This window comes from Podarcis pityusensis (assembly GCF_964106645.2).
Source record: "Podarcis pityusensis genome assembly, chromosome: 1".
Taxonomy (NCBI): Eukaryota; Metazoa; Chordata; class Lepidosauria; order Squamata; family Lacertidae; genus Podarcis; species Podarcis pityusensis.
The window spans coordinates 44,914,757-44,925,746 of record NC_138028.1 but is presented as its reverse complement, the minus strand read 5'-3'; the positions used below and the strand labels follow the sequence as shown (position 1 = coordinate 44,925,746).

Below are 10,990 nucleotides of genomic sequence, written 5' to 3'. Positions count from 1 at the left end.
TTGGATAAAGATTGGACTTGTTTATATCTTTTTTTTCTCTTTCTTTATTATTAGAATGTTTCATAAAGTTGATGAATGATAGAAAAATGTTGGAAGAAATTACCTAGCTTTAGTAAAGATGCTTAAAGAATTATGAAAGAATATTATGATTATAAGAAGCTGGTAAGGTTAAGACTTAAGTTTTAAACTTTAAGGTTTATTTTATTATAGAAAGATAGGATTAAAATAGTCTAGGGTAATGTAATGATAGAATTTTATGAAACATGGAAAGGAAAGGATTTGCTGGGATAATTAATAACTAGGATACAAAGGAAGGGAGGAGGAGGAGGTCTAAGAAAGAAGGCAATGACAGTTAAGGGTCTGAAAATAATGAACTTGTTTTTAAATGTTTTTTTTTCTTTTTTTAAAAAACCTTGGGATTTTTGTAATTTTGTCACTTTTTTGTTTTTTATTTGGAATTTTCTTTTTTTCTTCTTTTTTTTCCTTTTCATTACTTTCTTCTTTTTGTAATATTTTGAAAACTCCAATAAATATCTTTAAAAAATAAAATAAAATTCTGATGTGCGCATGAATCCCTCCTGGAAAGAACTGGCAGTCTGGAGGAGGCATGCTAAGGATCGTACAGGGTAATTGTTCCATAAGCAAATAACCTGACAGATTTGCCTGGATAGAGAGTGGAATGTAGGAGGAGACTTCCTGAAATTTGTTAAGTAAGAGAGGTGTGTAGCTCTGAGTCACTTGTTATACACTTGTTCATCTTCCTTAACTGGTTCAAAGTCTCTATGAATGCTTCAAGGATCCTTCTCAGTTTTGGACTCTGAGGTCAAAGCACCACCTGCAGTGTACACATCCGAGATTTATATGGGTTCACCAGCCAATATTCTTCTGGTAAGGAATGTCTTCAACATTAGCTTTATTGCCTTGAGTGAGACAAACGAAATAATTATTGTGACTGTGATGAAAGAGGGACTGCAAACTCAGTAAGCAAAGTATACCTAACTGTATACTTTTATCAATTTTGCATCTCACAGACTGGTAACCAACAGATTTCATGCTTGAAGGGTATTCTTTTTCAAATATGTCAGAACCTACATACTGCAAACAAGGATGGTGTCTGGCAGGCAGGCAGGCAGGCATCTCAGTGCAGAATCACTGTAGAATTGCTGTGCTTACCTTACAAATCTTTCTATGTTGGTTCTACCACAGGTATGTAATATAGCGTAACTAAAAATAATGTTACAGATGGGTAGCCGTGTTGGTCTGCCATAGTCGAAATGAAAAAATTCCTTCCTGTAGCACCTTAAAGACCAACTAAGTTAGTTCTTGGTATAAGCTTTCGTGTGCATGCACACTTCTTCAGATACACTGAAACAGAAGTTACCAGATCCTTCTATATATAGAGAAGGTGGGGAGGGGTATTACTTAGAAGGGTGGTGGGAATCGGAGATTGGCAGATAGCTGAGATGAGCCTGTTGACGACTCTTAACGACTGTAATAGGTCTTACAGGAAAAGGCAAGGGGTGAGAAGGTGAGAAATGGCTTAGTCATGTATAATGAGATAAGAATCCGATGTCTCTGTTCAGACCAGGTTTCTCCATTGTTTTAAGTTTGGTAATGAGTTGTAATTCAGCAGCTTCTCTTTCCAGTCTATTTCTGAAATTCCTTTGTAGTAAAACAGCTACTTTGAGATCTTGTATAGAATGTCCTGGGAGATTGAAGTGTTCTCCTACTGGTTTCTCTGTTTTGTGATTCTTGATGTCAGATTTATGTCCGTTTATTCTTTGGCGTAAGGTTTGGCCTGTTTGTAACTTAGATCCATTGAGATTCTGTTTTGCCTCCTAGGACCCAAACACTAAAACAAATACATATGGAAATGGAGAAGCAAAGAGGAAGTTTTTTGGAACTGAAAATCCATATGGGGCTGAAAGTCAGGTATCAGACAATGTATGTGTTTTTATTGCATGCCCTAACTTTGTCATTATACCTGATTGAATCTTTTCATATAATCATTCTAGGGCTCTTAATATGTGAGTATAACATACAGTTTTGAGGGGTCAGTACCTCAGCTAACAATATATTACCTAATATCCCTCAGGAATATTATAGTGCAAGTAATTTGGCATGTTGCCCATTGTTTTGAGGAATCTAGTTTCTACCTACATATCATAAGTATATTGTTGTAAGAAGTATTATCTCCTCCCTTTCTAGCAGGACTACCTATGGAATAAATGCTGTGTGTGTTACACAAACTCATAGTGGAACGTGCCTGTGATACCACTGATGGCAAAGCTACACAGCGCTCCCATGACCTCTACCCTCTGTGACTGTAAAACTAGCGGCTCATATTGCCGAAAGGGAACTTAATAGAGGATCTGTAGTCAAGGCAAAGTGCAGAGAAGCTGTAAGCCATTTTCATCCTCAACATTTCCAATTTCTCCTTGAGACTTATTGCTAAGTGCTTTTCAAACCTTTTAAAAAGGTTTGTTTTTAAAAAATGAAAGCTGGTGTCTGTTAGTGCTCATGATAATGAACTAGATGGACCAATTATTTAATTTGGTATAAAGCACCTTTATACGTCTGTGTGCTTGGGAACCCTGCAAAAAGTTAGGTCCTCTCTCATGCAGAGAGAGAGCTATCAGCATACAAGTTGTTCATGTGTGGGCTTGGTGGTGCCTGTAGGCCCACTCAGTGCATGGAAGTTGGGGAGATAGGGGCAGTGGGTTCCAGTGGTGTGCAGTCAGTTGACTAGGGGGACTAGGCTAATTGCCTAAATGGTCCAAGAGCCCTCCCACCACCTTCCCAAAGCCCACCTGGCTTTAGGAAGGAGGCAGCAGGGCCCTGGCATCTCCTTTCCAGTGTCCAGGAAGCTTCTGCCCGGCTTAGGGAGCTGTGATGCTCACACGCACAACGTCGGGGACATCGTGACGTCACCCCCCCATTGCCCTCACAAGCTGGCACCTCTGCCCCTGTTTCCCGATGAAACATTTCACTGCACACCACACACTGGTGGGTTCAATCTCACAGTTTTGAATGGCCTACAAGGTGCTCTAGAATTCTTACTGATTTGAAACTTTGTTAGGGCTTCACCAGACTTTGCTTTGAAATTAGTTTCAGGTCATATGTAAAACTCTCTTGGCAGGCCTAATGCTCTGATCTTTTCTTTGCCAAAATCACTGAATGGGGGAAACAGCTGTACAGCAATTCCTCTTTCAAATTATGTTGCTGTAATGCAGCTGACCTGTTTTTCTCCTGGGGTGTGGCCACTGTCGCTTGGAGACAGATTCTAGGAGCCACAGGTGACAGCTGAGTGCAGGGTGGGGACAAAAGGTGGACAAACTATCCCAGAAGGAGCATGATGTGTCCCGCACCAAAGGTTCTACCCTGCTAACATAGTGCTTTGACTTGACCCCCAGAGGTGCACTCCATTGTCTCTCAAGACATCGCTTTCAACTCACTACATTTCAAAGCTTAAAGAGGCATCTTTTGCTTTTTGCCACTACTGTTCCTTCTAGGCATTTCACTGGTGCCTTTGCATTGATTTTGCAGCAGCTTCTCTTCCTGCCTCTCTGACAACATGAATCACCTTCCTCCATCACCTTTCTTTCTGCCTGCCCCAGGGGAATCTCCTCTTCCCTGCAAACAGTGGAAGCTGTTTGTTTGTGATTATTCTCTTACCACCCGGACAAATAACATAAGCCCTGCCAAACAAAAGGCCTTAATGCTTCTTTGTTTGGGTGCAAAAGACCAGAGAGAGGTCTTATTCCCATCTACCCTTCACTACTGCTGTGACTCAGGATGCAAATCCTTATGAAATGGCTCTTCAGACCTTGAACGATCTTCCTCCTTCCTGCTTCCTCAATGTGGTGTCTGAATATTATAAATTTTATTCAAGTGTTCAAGTACCAGGGGAGCTGATTAGATGTAACACCACTACATGTGCTGAGTGCTACTTGTGATGCGCAGCTGAGGGCATGCTACTTAAAGAGGGCCACATTGTCCTTCATCCAAATTTCAGGAGAAACAGCTAATGGAAAGGAAGCTTACTTTCAACACAGTTGTTAATAGCTCGAAAGACTGAGAATGTCATTCAGTGGTCCAAATGGCATCACCAACGTCTCAGGCTTCTCAAGTCATGGATGTGCAGGTAGTTCAAGGCAGTATCTTCAAGTAAAAAACCCCCCGCTTCAGTACTGTCAAGCAAGGCAAATTTACAGGGCCTGGTGGCAGTAAGGAGAATATAGTTAAGAGGGAGGGGATCATAATCACATTTCATAAGACCCTGTATAGAAGAAGGATGAGCAAACCCTGTTGGGGGAGGAGAGAAGTGCCAAGCTCTCTAAAAGGGGTGGGTAACGTGTGGCCCCCCAGATTGTTGTTGGATTACAGCTCCCATTGACCTTGTTCATTGGGGCTAATGGAGAGTCAGCCTGCCAGTTCCCCAACTCTTCTCTGTAACTTTTGTCCAATGGCATTTTATTTATGTGGGTGTATTTTATCTCTTAGGGACGCGGGCGGCACTGTGGTGTAAACCACAGAGCCTAGGGCTTGCCGATCGGAAGGTTGCGGTTCGAATCCCCGCGACGGGGTGAGCTCCCGTTGCTCGGTCCCTGCTCCTGCCAACCTAGCAGTTCAAAAGCATGTAAAAGTGCAAGTAGATAAATAGGTACCGCTGCAGCAGGAAGGTAAACGGCGTTTCCGTGCGCTGCTCTGGTTTCACCAGAAGCGGCTTAGTCATGCTGGCCACATGACCCGGAAAAACTGTCTGTGGACAAACGTCGGCTCCCTCAGCCAGTAAAGCGAGATGAGCGCCGCAACCTCAGAGTAGTTTGCGACTGGACTTAGCTGTCAGGGGTCCTTTACCTTTACCTGTTTTATCTTTTACTACTGTGCTTTTGTGATATCTGTTACTTTTTCTTCTTCTTCATGGTGAACTGCCTTGAGCGTTGCCCAGAGAAAGGAAGTAAATTCACTTTAAGTTTTCCTTATATATTTCTCCGTTCTCCACTTTGCCTTTCAGGTACAGGTACCTCCCTTCTGTTTGCTCTCTGTACGTGTTATAAGAATTAGAAATCTCCAGCGAGCAGATGTGTGTGAGTATCTGGCAGATCCTGAGTAGGTATAAATCTGGCTCAGAAAATGCTGGCATATAAATATGGATTGATTTAATATTAAGATCCTTTTAAAATATTGATTTTAAATTTTTATATATTTAATGATATTTAAATAAATATATTTAGTGAAAAACATTTAATGAAAATTTCATTCATTTTATGTTGTTACTGTTTAATGGACGCCACGGTAGTCATTAGCACTGTAAGCTCTGTTGACATGTTTGTGTTGTTTGGCCAGATTCAGTTAGACAGATGTGCTAGCAGGAGACAGTGCAATAAGTCACCTTAAGATGGGGCTTTCCCCCATCTCCTTCCACCATGCACCCCCCAGACCCCCCAAAATTGGCTCTGAAAGGTCAGAAGAACCCCCAAACAGTGTGCAGGGGGAGAAGAGAGGAGATTGCTCTGTGTGGGAAGCAGAAATACCTGTGCTGCCATAACATAGCACAACAACGTGGAATTCCTCCCAAAATTCCTTGCCTGCCTATGCTGTCTGTTGAGAAGGAAAAGGCAGATGCTACTCTTTGCATTATGAAATATAGCATTTAGAACACCGATTGCAATAGCCACTAACAAGCTTTCCCATGTTATCTGTAGTCATAGTATCATTTCAAAAAACATGATCCTGTAATTATTTATTTGCCAGAAGAGCAGCCTGTTATTCAACAGGATTTAGATAGGAAAATGATTAATAGGACTGACTTGTTTAATATCTTGATCCTAATACCGTGAACATGAGATATTCCAAATTACAAGGTGTATGTTAGAAGGACAACAACCTAGGGCTTAACTCCCACCATTCCTGACCACTGGGCATGCTGGCTGGGGCTGATGGGAGTTGGGGTTCAACCAATCCACTCACCTTCTATGGTGGGCGGTGTTGCGGCCAGACCACAGTGATCCAACCAATGGCTGGTTGGATTGCCCTGCTGGCAATTGGCCAATGCCATCAGTCTTAGGACAGTTGTTCCCTGGGGAGCGGGCCCACCTGAGCAATGAGCAGCACTTGGGCCCGCTCTCAGGGGGTGGGATAAATTGTGGCCTGCCTGGCGCTCTTCCTCTGCCTTTTAACATCCGGGGTGGAGGACACAGGTACACCAACCATGTTTTAATTGATAGAGGGCACTATATTTCTAGATATAGCACTTTGTAAAATAAGAGAGTCTCTGTCTTTTTGAGACTAAATGACTTAACCCCCCCAAAAAAACAAACACATAGTAAGACAAATTGATTGTTATGTAAGTACTCAATTCACAGTCAAGAGCTTCTTTATTGCTTGACACAAGCATTTCTGTTACTATTATATACAACCTATTTACATTCCTTGTTTATCTCTCCAACACGGTATAATCTCAGTCTAGTAATTAACAATGCTGACACAGCAAAACTCACAGTATCAGCAGCACACATTGTCTTACTTCTAAACTTGTTGTCAGTGTGTGTGTGCTTTCCTTGTGCGGAAATTGCAGCCTGCAACTTCCTCCCTTTATTTGCACCTCCAGCTGACACCAATCAAGCCTAGAGTGCCACTCCTACACACTAAAGAAAAGTTCTGGAACCCTCTTTAAAGCTTCCAGGAACTTTTATCTGTTTCGTAAAGAATGTTTTCCTAACATTATTTGCTCGTGGCCAGATAAAAAACATCTCAAATAGCAGTAATCCAGCCTGAAATGAAACCTTCTCTTTTAGAATACAGAGTATGGTGAAGGTGAGGTGAGAATACATTGTAACTGGTTTAACTGGTTGTTGTTGTTTTTAAAACATGCAGTAAGTCCAAGTGATTGTTACATAAGTTTGAGGTTACCGACAGCTTCCTATGGTAATACCCGGACGAAAGCCATCTCAAATAGTAGCGATCCAGTCTGGAATGAAACCTTCTATTTTAGAATCCAGAATGTGGTGAAGGTGAGGTTTTCACTGGTTGTTTTTATTGATTTTAGTAAAAAGAAAAAAAAATACCTACCATGTTGATAAGTACAACAGCAGGGATCATTTAGTTTGTAACTAGAGGGTTAATTCTGTTATCAGTAAGTCAGCTAAGCCAGAAGGGCTGGAGGAGGAGGTGTTGCTTAGCTACCAGAGAGATCTTCCCTGAGGCAACATGGCCCCTGGGTGTGTAGTTCTGAGTGAGTTTTCCTCTATATGTTTTGCTGACCAGCTCCCTGCACTGCACAAGGCCTTAACTAAGAACGACAAAATAACAGAATCATAGATTTGTAGTGGCATCACAGTTTCATGAGGGGCCTCCAAGTCAACGATAAATTCTTGGAGAAAGCCGGGTTTTCAATGTGGAAAGGTTGCACTCATTTATCCAGATCTCTCTCTCCCCCCTTTTCTTTTGTATTGGATATGTCTTATAATCCTGTCACATATTTCTCAGCTGAGGAGAAACAGCTAATCCTCTGCCTCCTTGGTCAACAGTTGCCAGCTCCCAAGTTAGCCTTCACTTCTTTTTCTATCCATATTTCAGTTAATCAGCCTCTTTGCCCAGTAGTGGTGGCAGGGCAGAAATAGCCTCAAGATGGTGCTGGGCATATGCCTTGGTGCACAAAAGTTCCCTGATCAAGAGCTGCATCCTCTTCACAGAATCATAGAATTGTAGAGTTGGGAGGGATCCTGAGGGCATCCAACTCCCGCAATGCAGGAATTTCAACTAAAGCATCTATGACAGATGGCCATATAACATCTGCTTAAAAATCCCAAATGAAGGAGAGTCCACAACCTCCCAAGGGAGTCCATTCCACTGTTAAACAGCTCATACTGTCAGAAAGTTCTTTCTGTTTAGTCGGAGTCTCCTTTCTTGTAACTTGAAGCTAATGGTTTGGGTTCTAGCCTCTGAAGCAGGAGAAATCTTGCTGCATTTTCATGACAGCTCTTTAGATATTTGAAAATGGCTATCATTTCTCCTCTCAGTTTCCTCTTTTCCAGGCTAAACATATCGAACTCCCTCAACAGTTCCTCATAAGCCTTGGTTTCCAGACCCTTGATCATCTTGGTTGCCCTCCTCTACATATGTTCCAGCTTGTCAATATTCTTCTTAAATTGTGGTGTCCAGAATTGGACACAGTATTCCAGATGTGGTCTGACCAATGCAGAATAGAGTGGTTCTATCAATTCCCTTGATCTGGACACTATACTTCTGTTGTTGCAGCCTAGAATAGAATTTGCTGGTTTTTTTTTTTACTGCTGCATCACAATGTTGACTCATGTTAAGCTTGTGCTCTGCTAAGACCCCTACATCCTTTTCACATGTATTACTTGCAAGCCAGGTGTCCCCCCCAACTTATATTTGTGCTCTGGTTCTTCCTGCCTAAGTGCAGAACCTTACATTTGTCCCTGTTGAAATTCATTTTGTTAGTTTGGTCCAGTCTGTTAAGGTCCTCTTGAATTCCAATTCTGTCTTCCATGATGTTAGCTACCCCTCCCAGTTTGGTGTCATCTGCAAATATGATGAGCATCCTCCCAATTCCTTTGTCCAGGTCATTTATAAAAATGTTGAAGAACAATGGGCCCAGGACAAAACCCTGCGGCATCCCACTTGTCACTTTTTTCCAAAATAATAAGGAACCATTAGTGAGTACTTTTTGGGTTCAGTCAGTAAACCAGCTACAAATCCAGCTACTTCTCTGTTCCTTTCTCCTCAAATTATTACCCTTCCTCCCTGTTTCCTCAGTAAAGTGTTGTCAGGTTTCTTTTCTGTCTGGATTCCCACAGTGACTTATGAAAGAGTATCACAATAAAATCATGTTTGTATCTATTAGATGAATAGTGACTGTCCTTACCTAAGTTATCTTGATAACCGCAGTGATGTGTCATGTGGGAACAGCTCCCACATATGCTCTGCATATGAAGGAGGCCTGAGTGTGGTTTGAAGTATATGCTGAAAAAGTCACCACAGATCTAAGCAAGTTTCATAATTTTCATTAGTCTCTCTTAGATCAGATTTCTAAATAATCTCCTGGGACAGCTCTAAACTCTAATTATAGGGAGCATACAACTCATTTTTCACAATAGCTCCACTGGGTACCAGTTCATTCCAGGCACAATTTGAAGTGATGGTTATGACCTATAAAGCTGTCTACGGCTTAAGGTCCTAGCTATCTGAAACACCATATTCCATCATATGAACCTGTGTCGGTTATGTGATCTTCGGGGCAGGCCCTTCTCTTGGTCCTGTAACCCTCACAGACATGCTCCCTGTGGAATGCCCACTTTTTAGATGTCAAGGAAATAAAGAAGTATATAACTTTTAGAAGACACCTGAAGGCAGCCCTGTTTAGGGAAGTTTTTAATGTTTGATATTTTATTATGTTTTATATATGCTGTAAGCCACCAAGAGTGGCTGGGTAAACCTAGCCGGGCAGGGTATAAATAATAAAATTATTATTTATTATTATTATGTGACAGAGGGCCTTCTTGGTGGCTGCTCCCAGATTTTGGAACTCCCTCCTTAGAAATAATAATAATAATAATAATAATAATAATAATAATAATAATATTTATTTTTTATACCCTGCCCATCTGGCTGAGTTTCCCCAGCCACTCTGGGAGGCTACCAATTGAGTGTTAAAAACAATACAGCATTAAATATTAAAAACTTCCCTAAAAGGGGCTGCCTTCAGATGTCTTTTAAAGATAAGATAGCTGCTTATTTCTTTCACATCTGAAGGCAGGGCGTTCCACAGGGTGGGCGCCACTACCGAGAAGGCCCTCTGTCTGGTTACCTGTAACCTCACTTCTCGCCATGAGGGAACCACTAGAATTCCCTCAGAGCTGGTCCTCAGTGTCTGGGCTGAACGATGGGGGTGGAGACGCTCCTTCAGGTATACAGGACTGAGGCCAGTATTAGACTGGGTCCCTCCTTGTTGTCTTCCTGCAGGCTTTTGGGAACTGACTGCTTTTAATGAAAGGGGTTGTGCTGTGATGTTTTTATTGTAATTATCTGCATATTTTTGAATAGATCTTTTCTGTGCTTTTTTTTCTGGGGGATGCAGGGGTATGCATACCCCTAAACATTTTGTGAATTTACGTTTGGCCTCATTGAGGGGCAGTATTTCAATATGAGTAGGAAAACGAGAGTACCCCTGTTAGATTTCCAAGGGGTTGCTCGTGCGCAAGCAGGCAAATCTCTCCATGGCTGGCTGCTAATGTAAACTTTATCTGTCCGGAGAGCCACTCACCCGTGGCTAACTCAATCACTAATTTTCCCTATTCCCTAGAATGTACTAGAACTGAAAGTATGTGATGAAGATACTCCCTTCAGGGATGACCAGCTTTGCACAGTTCTTTTTGATATAGCTCAGCTCCAGTCTGGTGAAACAGTCTGCAGGCATTTTGAACTGAACCAACAGGTGAGAGACAAAATTATATGTACAGTTTGGGAGGATGGGATGCAGACTAATAAGGGCTTCTTTGAAATATCCTGTAATTTATAGTTAATTAGTTTAGTGTATACTATTGTTTCTCATTCTTTCAGTGTCCCTATTTAAAACCTGCCATGCAGAGTAATTTTCCAGACTTTTTATCTTTTCATTATATATATTGTACATGTCTATAGTTTATACATGTCTGTCGTTTCTGTTCTCCTCTGTAATTCATTCTGTGATATTTGTCAGAGTGGTTTTCAAAATGGCTTATTGTAGGCATCATTTTCTTAAAGGCTTTTTTTAATAGTTTGGTGCCTTGTTTTAGAGATTGGTTGGAAAACCCAACTTTGGATTCACAGCAATGCATATAGGCAAATATATCAGTTACTTATAGAAATTTTCAATCAGGAACCAACTAGGCATGCCAGCATACCTGTCAACTTACAGATTTGAAAATAAGGGACCAGCAGCCTCGAAAATAAGGGATCAGCAGCCAAAATAAGGGATTTTGGC

General features: G+C 41.5%; 1 protein-coding gene across 1 annotated transcript in view; it reads left to right on the top strand.

Annotated features, from left to right (window-relative positions):
• The first annotated feature begins 757 nt into the window (after positions 1–757).
• The window catches only part of LOC308472164 (cytosolic phospholipase A2 epsilon-like), a 41,333-nt gene continuing 31,100 nt past the window's right edge, over positions 758–10,990 (top strand). Inside the window, exons 1-5 of the mRNA XM_080996796.1 lie at positions 758–888; positions 1,843–1,944; positions 5,018–5,088; positions 6,880–7,016; positions 10,331–10,462. Of these exons, the coding sequence (XP_080852922.1) occupies positions 5,085–5,088; positions 6,880–7,016; positions 10,331–10,462 (273 nt within the window). The 5' untranslated portion in view covers positions 758–888; positions 1,843–1,944; positions 5,018–5,084. The remainder of the gene's footprint in view (positions 889–1,842; positions 1,945–5,017; positions 5,089–6,879; positions 7,017–10,330; positions 10,463–10,990) is intronic.